Here is an 11,721-nt window from a genome sequence, read left to right on the forward strand (position 1 = left end):
CATAAATTTTTTTGCGTGCTATTTTTTATTATTAGAAATAGGGTACAACAAGCAGTGATCTAAACCTTTTGATTTCTACCGTTAAATTTGAACCATTTAAAATTTTCATTTCAATTTTCTAAATTGTAGATAGCAGCCAAGAATAATATGTTCAGAGTAAGTTTCTTCGGGTAGCCATTATGCTTATAGCGTCCAAAACATGCACGGTTCCGATGATCGGCCAACTCAGCATGTGGGCCCAAGTGGCGGCGACAACCTCCACTTCCCAGTGTCTTCTTGGACAACCATTTCCAGCGTCCATCTCAATCTCCTTGTCTTCTCATCCTCCGACGAAGATGACGATGAAAAGTCCTTTCAAGATCATCACCAGATCCATAGCCACACTCTCCATTACAAGATCCGGAAGGCCCATCTCCTCCAATCATCAAACCCTAACCCGAATCCCAAACAAGATCTCTTCCATTCATCGATGCCAGCATCAGCTCCAGATCTTCAGAAATCTCCTCTTACAGACCGCTTCCTCCGATTCCGTGAGAATGGAGAGACTCTCCGATTCCGATTCTGGTCAGACCCCATCTTTCTCTCATTGTATCGTGCGTATTCTTCCGTCAATTTCATGTCTTCGATTTGGCCGATTTTGAAAGTATTTGGAGGTCGAAATCATCATTAGATCCTCGACTTCGAAAATAAGCGTGTTTGATTCTCATTTGTAGGGATTGTTGAAGTGAAATTGGATAGACCTGAAGCTAAAAATGCGATCGGGAAAGATATGTTGAGAGGTCTGCAGAACGCTTTCGAGTCTTTAAGTCGAGATTCTTCGGCAAATGTTTTAATGATCTCCAGCTCAGTTCCTCGGGTGTTCTGTGCAGGCGCTGATCTGAAGGTAACCTGCTAAACTTGTGTCTTTTTTTTTTTTTAATTGACATATAGACTGTGACGAATTCCATTGGTAATAAAAGAATTGTCAATCCTACATTTAGGCATACATGTGAGTGTTGCGGTTTGTGTGGGATCTTCATCAAGTGGGCCCAAGCTTTGTCTGTGTCCTGCACCCAAGATCAGGCCAGTCATCTGCTCACCAGGTGGGCCATATATATGTATGAAAGATTGTTGGTTAAAAAGGTTGGGCAAGAGCCGCCTTAATAAGAGTGATCTTGAAATAGGGTCGTGCACCAACCCGACCCAACCCGAAATAAAAAAGGTTGGGCTCTCTCAAATCTTCTATATACTTCATGTCTCTGTTTATATGTCCGGCCTCGATCTTGAAACAATTGGAGAAGCTAAGAAGAGACTTCTTATGGCATGGCAAGGAAGAAAAGAATAAACTCCATCTTATGAAGTGGAATGTGGTTTGCAAGCATGTTCAAGATGGAGGGGTGGGAATAAAAGACCTTAAAAGGATGAACCGGGCTCTGCTAGGTAAGTGGATTTGGAGACTGGGAACGGAGGATGGTAATCTTTGGAACTCGGTAATAAAGAGTAAGAATGGGCATTCAAAAAGGGGTTGGCGGACCAAAGATTCATCCAACTACAGAGTTTTGGCGGTGTGGAAGGGGGTGCTATCCATAAAAGGGGAAGTTTTGGGAGGGATTGGTTTTGCAGTAGGAGGAGGTGATAGAACCAGATTCTGGCTAGATCCATGGGTGGGAGATGATAGTTTGAAAGAGGGGTTTCCATGCATATTCCGCATTGTCTCTAACCAGGACATTTCAGTAGCTGATGGCTATTCTGCGATTGGGAGTGAGGTGGTGTGGAATGTTGTGTGTAGAAGGAACCTCCTAGATCATGAGGTCGAAGAATACGTTGCCCTGCTGAACCGGATTCAATACGTCAAGATAGATACGGAAAGCGCAGATAAGTTAGTGTAGAATAATCACAAATCAAGGGATTTCTCGGTTAAATCATTTTATAGGTGTATCGAAAAAAGTAGCTGAAAAGGAAGAAGAGATCCACACCGACAAGGTCTGGAAGTGCCAAGCGCACCCCCCCCTCCCCCCCCCCCCCCCCCCCGCGAAAGATTGTGGGGTTTGTCTGGCTAGTGGCCAAGAAAAAGGTTCTCACGGTGGACAATTTGAGGAAAAGAGGGATGATAATTACAAATGTATGTTTGTGCTGTATGTCTAGCGAGGAATCGGTGGACCACCTTTTCATCCATTGCCCCTTCATCAGCTGTATCTGGCCAGATATTTTATCTCGCTTTGATATGGCATGGGCTGCCCCTAGTTAGACAGGTAATCTTCTAAAGGCTTGGCACGGTTCATCATTGGGCAAGGGAAGGACAAAGCTGTGGAGAATGTCTCTTCTCGCAGTTTGGTGGCCAGTTTGGGAAGAAATAAATGGTAGATGCTTCAATGGGACTTCAAACTCGGCGGATCATGTTGCTACTAGAGCTAGATTGTTGGTAGTTGAATGGGCGGTTAATGTTGATAAGTTAAAGGGTTGTAATTTGCTTTTCTTAGGTGCGTAGTTGGCTGAGCCGCTCCCTCAGTGGTGCAGCCCCATACCTTTTGTCTTCTATGTTTTGTCTCTTTCTATTAATATAATTAGTGACTTTTCTAAAAAAAGAAAAAGGTTGGCAATTGTATGCATTCGAAGTACACGTCACCTGATTAATAGAATGGCCTTGTTTTTGGGCCAGGGCATGTGCATGGCGGGTCCCACATGATGAACGCTTTTGATATGTCTGCCTGCTTATGGGTCTGCTCAATACATGTCCTGTACGATAACAAATGCATGTTATGGCAGCTGAAAAACTTGCTCAAGAATCTCCAAAATATATATAACATCAGCAGGATAAAAGTTGAGAGAACATATTTAACAATGTCAATCCAAATGCCCACCAAAGCATGTGTATTCTTGGCATTGCAAAACAGTGTTGCCATGGGTTAGAGATTTCTTTGCTGGAATATAATGCTTAAGACCTGCTTCTGGTTCTCTTAATAATCCCCCTTTTTTTCACAGATAAATCTTGATAATCCATTTTTATCGTCTCCACATCTGTTAACCTGAGACGACCCAATGTTGCCTTAGTCTGATCCGCGGCCATGAGAATCAACTGGCTTCAGTTCATTGTAGTAGCTAGAGCTAGGGATTCCATCTTCTTAGTGTGCCCACCACTACATATTTTTTTCTTCAAAAGATTACGGATGGAATTCTAAATTCTACTAGGCTTTCTCCTATGGTCGAACTTCTGCCTTAAAGCATTAATCAAACGCTACTATCATTTGAGCTTGTTGACGGTGAACTCAAACTAGTACACTTGATATCATAACTTCCATATCAAACTAACATCAAACTGATTTTGATGTTTAATTCTTGGCTGTTGCCATTGCTGGAAATTATGATTTCTTTGTTTGGCTGACACCTGTTCTAGGGCATTGTGATTCTGATTTCCAGAAATTATAATCTTTGCTTATAAAGCAGAATCACAAGTGATTTATTATTATTATTATTATTATTATTTTAAATAAGTGTCAAAATTGAAAGAACAAGTGTGGCCCTTCATTTCATCTGATCAAACTCATCCTTAACTACAAATTGTAAATTGTGAAGATCGAAATTTTGAGGGGACTGGATGCTGCTCACATGTGTGAAATTTGCATACATATGGTGCATGAGTGCAAAAGAATTGATGGGGTCCAAATGAATGGTTACAGATGAACTAATACTTTACCAAATGAATTGTTATGAATTAATGCGTTCACATGTGTAATTAGATGTTTATATTCAGGTGGCGCACACGTGATTATGAAACAGTTATGATCACATGACTCATGTGTATATTGGTTAGTCCACATGCGATGTTGTCAAATGGCTTAAGCGATCGGATGCAGGACAATTAACCACTTGCTCTAAAAGCTCGAACTGTTAGAGTATGGCGACATGGGCCGCACATAAAGTCAAGCATTCAACAAGGGGAATCTATGAGGGTCCAAGAGGGCTGTGTGCATATGCGACTTGCATAGTCGCATATGTGATCGCACAATTCCCAAAACTTTTTTTTTTTTTGAAAAAAAAATGGAAAATGGAAAATTTGTGTGTGCAGAAAAATAATACAAGTGTAGGGACTAGGGAATTATTTATTTATTTTTTTAAATAGTTTTATTACTAATTTCACTAAAATTTTGTTATATTTAAAACTTCGATTAGACTATTAGACTATAACAAGTACTTAAATAAATGCATATGCTAAAAAATATGGAAAAAAGAAGAAAAGAAAGCATAGCTGGGAGAGAATAAGAATATTAGAGTGAAAGATAGTTAACTAATTAAGAGAGAGTGGGAGTATTAGAATTGGGGGGGGGGGGGGGGGGTTTTTTTTTAAAGACATTCCAGGCAAAAGGCCGAAAGAAAAGAATAACAAAAGGCATGAAAAGCAAAAAACAAAGAAGAAAAGGAAAGACATTCCAGGCAAAAGGCCGAAAGAAAAGAATAACAAAAGGCATGAAAAGCAAAAAACAAAGGAAAGAATACAAACTACCACTTACAGCACTCACTTCCTAATGCAAAGAGATTCACCTTGCCAATGACCCCAGACAGAGCAAGACTTGTTTTGGAAACAATGCCTGTTCCTTGCTCCCCATAAGCACCATAGGACAGGCAAGGGTGTGACTTTCCATCTCGATCTCCTCTTGTCAATTCCCCCACCCCAGTGCCAGGAATGATATAGACCAATGGAATTTTGCATCACTCAGGAATTGTTAAAGACCAAAAGGACACTGTTCCACACTTCTCTCACATACCAGCAATGTATAAGGAGATGATTCATTGATTCTACATCATTGAAGCACACGAGGCAGATATTTGGGAGCACCATAGCCCTCTTGCATTTTGTCGATTGTCAGAATCCAGTTCCTACCGCAAGCCAAGCAAAAGCCATCGCTTTAGGAGGGGCACCATAATCCCAAATTGGACCTGTGTGGGCTTCCGATGCTTAAATTGAAGACAGGGAAATCCCAGATGTAAGGATTTCATCGAGAAGACCCCTGACTTATGAGGCCCCCAAACTAGAGAATCCAGGGCACCAGGGGATGGCATATATCTCCTCAGGAGGGATAAGAGAGAAACTAGCTCCTCCAATTCTGCATCTGAGAAATTTTACCGGCAAGGAGGGATCCACGCTCCCCTTTCCCGGGAGCCGAAGAAGCAGCAAGAGACCAAAACAGCAGATACTGAAATATCCCAGAAAGACTCAGGAGTCAGGAACACAGATCTAAGGGAGGACTCCCCTCACTACACATCATCCCAGAAATTGACCCGAGATCCATCCCTCGTAACAAAGTCCAAACTTTAGAGAGAAAATTATGCCATTTATAGGAAAAAAGGGAGAGCAAAGTCCCAACAGTCAGAACTTATGCCATTGCATACTGAGTATACGATGGCATAATGACATAACTGTACCTCTCAAAAATAAAAATAAAAATAATGACATAATTGTGGCTTATGCGGTCGCATACTTCTTTATGTGACCTCATAATGCCCAATGGTACAAAAACTGCATATGCCCAAATGGCATATGTGATCGCATATGACATCACTGCCCACATGTGATCAGATGGCCAAGAAATTGAAATTATTGAATGATGGACCCCACCCACACCAATTGCAATATCTAGCATGGTACAATCTGCACCATGAACCATGGTTTCCCACTTGTACAAAATAGAATGTCTGTAAAAGTGATATGGTGGTAGAAACATATGCTAACATGTAGCAATTTCACTATGATGACATTTACAATATATGACTCACTGCATTGCAGAGTCCTGCTCTTCTTCTTATTCTTGTGGGCCACCAGTGGATCATATTCATATAAAAAAAGTAATGGTTAAAAAAAAGATCAATGAGCCCAAGTGAGTCACATGCATATAGCATGGTAAACCAGTGGCTACTGGGAGTTTTGGTTCATGGTACTTCCACAGTGGGCCCCACACTCTGAGAGAGATTACCATGTGTGGTGAGGGAGGATCATTCTTCTCCTAATCGTCTTTGTCCAATCATACACAACAGGTGTTGGAGGTGTATAGATTCATGGCAATATACGGCAGTCATTGGTTATTAGACAGGCACTGGAGTCTTTTCTTTTTTTTTTTGGAAGTCGAAATCACCAGCTAAGAGGGTATTGTGATGACCAATGGACATTTAAATGCCCGAAGTTTCAATTCGCATCCCCCCAAACATCAGGATCCTGCAATAGCAGGAATTTGAATTTCTGGGCATCCAAATGATCCCTTGTAGCACTTTACAATGCTTGCTTTCTTTGTTCATTCTTTCTTGTTGCATAATTTGTACAATGACTATTTCATGGATTAACATTTTTGTAATTTAAATTCTATTGGCAGGAGCGCAGGTTGATGAGTCCTTCTGAAGTCCAGTTTTTCGTCAACTCTTTGCGTTCAACATTCTCATTCTTAGAGGTTAGTGTTCAGTACATGGTCATCTGTGTTTTAGAATTTTTTATTTTTATTTATTTATTTATTTATTTTTGTTGTTGTTGTTGTTGTTGCCGGTATTTAAAAAAAAAAAAAAAAAAAAACACACAAGGAATACCAAGATGCAGGATGTTGTATAAAAGTTCTAGGCATCTCCGTAGTTGAGGTACACATAGCAACTGGGAGTATTAAAATAGTTTCAATTTGAAAATAACTCTTTCAAAATGTTTTAATTATAATTAATGAATACAAAATTAAGATAAACAAAACAGGATTTTAAGGGAAAAAAAAAAGGACCAATTGCACGTGAGAGGACTCATGCCCACATGTGTGGATTGGTTATAGGCTGAGTATCACAGTGATTGGACAACTCTGACCGTTCATTTTTTTTTTTCCAGGTTGAATGCAAACTGTTGCTCCAAAAATTCCTTCAGCAGGCCATGGATTGGATTGAATGGCTACTGCAATCCAATCCCTTCATTTTTTAGATATGGTCTGTCTACACGGTAGTCCACCAGAACAGTACTAATCACTAGGCGTGTTTGCCACTTGTACTGTGAGGAGGTATCAAGACAAAATTTATCGAACAACCTGCATATTAGGATTCCTCAAGAAACACATTGTTTTAGTAGTTGATTTCATTTCCAGGTAGCTTAGGTTCTATTAATGAGAATTATTAGATGCCAGATAAATGTGGTGGATTTTCTTTTTATTTTTTTGTTTGTTGACATAATTACATTCTTAGACTTTCTTCTATCGAAACCTTCAATCGGTTGAATGCATATAATGTTCCACTTAAGCAAGGACATCTATGAGTATATCTAAAGCATTGAAAGATGACAAGTAAAACTGAGGAAGGCCCCTGGTTTTAGGTTGGGCTGCGGTGAGCACTAAGCTTGGTGGTTGTAATCTGTCTGGCCCTGATTGATCCACACTGTAGTTTCTGGTTCTTTTCTTTGTATTCTTTTGTGGTTTTGTCACCTTTTTAATAAAATTTCGTCCTTCAAAAAAAAAAAAAAAAAAAAGAGAATAAAAAAAGAAAAAAGAGAGAAAAAACTGAGGAAGTTGGCTTGCTCTATTAGCATACTTGAGAGAGACAATGTTGCGGAAAATCCATGCATGCCATGAACACTCATTGCACCCCTCAGATTGCTGACCAACACCGTAAAAATGTGAGAAGACCAGGAACCTTGCTTCTTTTTTTTCCTAGTCATTATGTTGACTTCCTATTTTCTTTCTTCTTCTTCTTCATTTTTATTTAATAGGCAGTCATTGGCATGACATGGAGCAACATAAGAGAGGTAGGGCATTGGGAATTCGAGGATTGTTGAGAAATATGACATATCTGATCGTATGCCATCTCTCCCGGTGCAAAGGAGAGTAGACTTGGTGGATCGTGGATGTTGTTTGATACATTTTTATCTAGTTGCCTAACTTTGTCATGGATCATTAGATTGTTCCATTTAGTCCACTGTAAGCATTTCATTGATATCTTTACCATTTCTTTCAAGCTAGCTCGGGAACCGACTTTGCGATGAGCATTATCAGGAATGGCATAGGCCACTTGATGACAGTTTCTATTTATTTCCTTTTCCTTCTTCTTTTGCCCTTTCCATTGGTATACTTCCTCTGTTAGGATTCTGACGTGGGACAACACAGATTTTAGTTTTTTGGGCATTTACTGCCAGCTATAAAGAAAATATACCTGAAATTTTATGTAGATACAAACTCCAGCAAATAGAACTTCCAATCTCCGGCAGGATAATGAAATACAATACAATAAATAGCCATAGGGATAGAAAATATGTTGCAGGACCCTGGAATGGTATTCCAGCAGCCTTCTCGTAGAATCATTCTTGTCAATCTCCAATCACATGGAAGCAGAAAAACTGAGGTCTCTCATATATTATAAAAATCATCCATACCTATGGCTACATCTATGCATATGTAACCTGTTCACTAATAGCTTTCCTTTCAACTTAAATAGGAAGATATCTTTGAATATCCTTAACCATGTGTGCATATCATCAACTAACAATGCAAATGTATTAATAGTGGATATGTGTCAAGACCAAATATCAGGCCCATTGATCTGGTCAGACATTGGGACGAATCCACTCATCAGAGATCTATGGGTCACCAATCTGATCATCTGATTGGTCCCATCTTTTGATCTTAGTTGTGATGGTGGTTCCTGATCGCATTGAACTCCTAGTGTTGGTGAAGCCTTTTCACAGTCAATGTGCTTTCCTAGCCCCTTCGTACACTCAGGTGAGCTGTATGGTCATTTTCAAACAGGCACTTTGTGTCCCGACTGTTGCTGTTATTGAAGGTGCCGCATTGGGTGGTGGACTGGAAATGGTTCTCTCCTGTGATCTTCGAATATGTGGTATTTCTTGATTTAATTGAATTTCAGATCTAAATTTGTTAGATTTGCAAGATGTCTATAACAATTAAATCAATTTGCTTATGGGGGACTGATTCTGAAAAACACTTGCTTTCACCTTGAATTATCTAGGAGAGGATGCGGTTTTTAGCATGCCAGAAACTGGACTTGCTATAATTCCTGGGTATGTACTTGAATCCAACAATAGTTTAGAAAGTAAAAATATGTTTGTTGAGTGGTCTTGACACATCCTTAAATGAGAAACATCTTCAGTCATTAGAAAGTCAACCATTCTTTTTCACCGCATTCTCATCTGTGATGTTTGAAAAGCTTCGATAATAAACATGACAGAACTGCACCCAGCTGGGTATTCCATTGTGTTGTATGCCCTCCTGGCACTGCATACACGTGTAGTGCCTGACACCCTACCAAAAAAAAGAGAGAACTGAGGAGAATATCATACACAGTTCATGTTGGTTTTTGGTCAACAGGTGTTGCACATTAGCGACACCCGTCTTTTTATTGTCATTTTTGTTTTTGTGGACAAATCCTCAATTTAACCTCCACAGGAGGTTTTTGCAACTGCTGTTTCAATATGAATAATGTTGTAAATATGCATTTCGGTCATACTGCCTTCTAACCACAACCTTGTTATTTACAGTGCTGGTGGGACTCAACGCCTTCCAAGAGTGGTTGGAAAAGCAGCAGCCAAGGAACTTATATTCACGGGTCGGAAGATTGATGGCAAAGATGCAATGTCAATGGGTATAATTTATTGAGATGTCTTCATTTTTCTAAAGATTTCATTCTATACATGGCTGTTCCTTGAACATATAAGTAGATTGGCGGATTTTGAGACAGGTCTTGTCAACTATTGTGTTCCGGCTGGGGGAGCTTATTTAAAAGCTCTTCAAATTGCCCGTGATATAAATCAGAAGGTATGAATTTAAGTTTCTTTCCAAGGTTCTAAACGCAACTAATTTATGTTGTTTTTTATCAGTAAACAACTAATTTCAGTGTCAGCAAACCGCAGCCACAGCTAATTGAAGAATACTACCTTCATGGCTTTCCATGAAGCACACACCACAACATCTCTCGTACATGCCCTACTTGTGCACATTGATCAGGACAATTTGGTGGGCCATAGGTTGCATTGCTGAAAGCAAGGCGATTAGAAGGGTCCACATAGTTAGAGAGGGAGGGAGGGTCCACATTCTCCAAGCAAGGGGGTGGTTGCTCGTGTGTTTGTGTTTTGGCAAGCCATCTGCCTGTGCTGCCTGTTCTTTGAAGCTGTGATTTAGCATTTTGATTAAACAGTCCATTTAATCCTCTGTTGTGGACCCTTGCTTTTTTTATGTTGTATTTTCTCTTTTGGGGTTATTATCTTCTGTTGGTGCAGTTGTGGTTGTTTGTTCTGTCAGGCTGTTTGGCCCGTTTTCTATTAAAACTTTTGTTGCTTGGTCACCAAAAAAAGAAACAGAAAAAAAAAAAACAAACCAGTTTAGGGAGGGTCTTCTCCAAGTTGGAGAGGGAGGGAAGGAGGATTCACATTCTCAAGAGTTAGGGAGGGAGGAATCACATTCTCAAGAGTTGGTAAGGGAGGGAGGGCCAGTTCACATTCTCACAGTTAGGGAGGTCAATGTCCCCTGAGTTCTGGGGTGGTTCATAATCCATCCATATGGTGGGTCACCAGATAAAACAGTCCTTGACTCCTAATCACACATTGTGAACCAGGACTTGGCTTGTGACTCTATCAATCTCTAGGATCGGTTGACCTGGAACTCAATGGGTCAACTAGGTGGGCCAAGAAAATATTTTTTATTTTATTATATGCAATATTTACTGTAAATATATTATTTTTCTTCTTCTTTCTATTTCTTGGATCACATCATCAGGCAAACCAGACCGATCCTGAGTCCACCATGAAACTGGGTTGAGTCATGCTGAAACCAGCAAGGACACGGTTTTCTTAACTACCAAAAGACGAGAAAAAAGAAAAAAGAAACACACACAAAAAGATTTCCCAACTACCGTTCAAAAAAAAAAAAGAAGACGGTTTTCCAAACTCAGTAACCCAGTGAACAATCTAGCCTGGATGGCTCAGGTGAGTCAAAAGCCTTGTTTGCAAATTCTTGCCATGTTGTGGCTTGCAAGTTGGGGTCGGCTTTTCATGGAACTCCTGTGAAGCAAGTGTGACAATAGCATGTCTTTTATTTTATCTGAAGCATGAGGCAAACAACCTATCAATTCTCATTTTGGCTCAAAATACCATCACCTGTCAAATTGACCAAATCACCCACTTTTTTCTTTTTTCTTTTTGAAAGGTAACAATAACCCTGGATCACTCACACACACAACACAATCTCTACTAGCTCATTTAACGAGCCGGAGACAACCACCAACCAAATATATCATATGACCTGCTTTGTATGTTCAGGCCATGAGAGTGTGAGAAGAAGCTAATGAAGTGGCTGTATTCATGTCAGGGTCCGTTGGCGCTTAGGATGGCCAAACGTGCTATCAATGAAGGTTTGGAGCTAGCGATGTCTTCAGCTTTGGCATTGGAAGAAGAGTGCTATCAACCGCTATTGAATACAAAAGACCGCTTGGAAGGTCTGGCTGCATTCGCGGAGAAGCGAAAACCAAGATACAATGGTGAATAGAGGATTTTCTATCATGTTCGTGACCGTCCATTATCAGCATGTGGTAACTGACTCATTGTGCGGTTCCTTCCTCCTGTAAGCTCATGAATTAACAGAAGTTGATTACAGGAAATTATTTACAAGTTCTGGCCTTTAGGACTCGGTTTTATGATTGATCGGGAATGCTCGGATAAGCATTTTCAATCAAATAAATAAATACATTCAGATAAACATTTCCAACCTCTTCTTGGATTTTTTTTTT

At 40.0% G+C, this 11,721-nt stretch overlaps 1 protein-coding gene across 3 annotated transcripts; it reads left to right on the forward strand.

Annotated features, from left to right (window-relative positions):
- The first annotated feature begins 262 nt into the window (after window positions 1-262).
- Window positions 263-11,713, forward strand: LOC131248195 (probable enoyl-CoA hydratase 2, mitochondrial). 3 transcript variants are annotated; one of them, XM_058248318.1, is made up of 8 exons: window positions 263-564; window positions 714-883; window positions 6,342-6,416; window positions 8,730-8,820; window positions 8,950-9,001; window positions 9,479-9,582; window positions 9,679-9,755; window positions 11,304-11,713. In XM_058248318.1, exons 1-8 carry the CDS (start codon window positions 336-338, stop codon window positions 11,478-11,480), a joined length of 975 nt encoding a protein of 324 aa, XP_058104301.1. In that variant the 5' UTR covers window positions 263-335; the 3' UTR covers window positions 11,481-11,713. The 3 variants fall into 3 exon arrangements, with proteins under 3 accessions (XP_058104301.1, XP_058104303.1, XP_058104302.1); XM_058248320.1 differs by lacking the exon at window positions 11,304-11,713 and adding an exon at window positions 9,851-10,868; XM_058248319.1 differs by lacking the exon at window positions 6,342-6,416.
- The last annotated feature ends 8 nt before the right edge of the window (window positions 11,714-11,721 follow it).

The sequence above is a fragment of the Magnolia sinica genome, chromosome 6 (genome assembly GCF_029962835.1).
Source record: "Magnolia sinica isolate HGM2019 chromosome 6, MsV1, whole genome shotgun sequence".
In the NCBI taxonomy this organism is placed as follows: Eukaryota; Viridiplantae; Streptophyta; class Magnoliopsida; order Magnoliales; family Magnoliaceae; genus Magnolia; species Magnolia sinica.

Excerpts from the sequence above, each read along its gene's own strand:
- LOC131248195 (XM_058248318.1), top strand. The coding sequence starts at position 336 with ATGACGATGAAAAGTCCTTTCAAGATCATCACCAGATCCATAGCCACA. Across the intron at positions 884-6,341 it reads GTGCAGGCGCTGATCTGAAG|GAGCGCAGGTTGATGAGTCC; the intron begins GTAACCTGCTAA and ends TTCTATTGGCAG. Across the intron at positions 9,583-9,678 it reads CAAAGATGCAATGTCAATGG|GTCTTGTCAACTATTGTGTT; the intron begins GTATAATTTATT and ends ATTTTGAGACAG.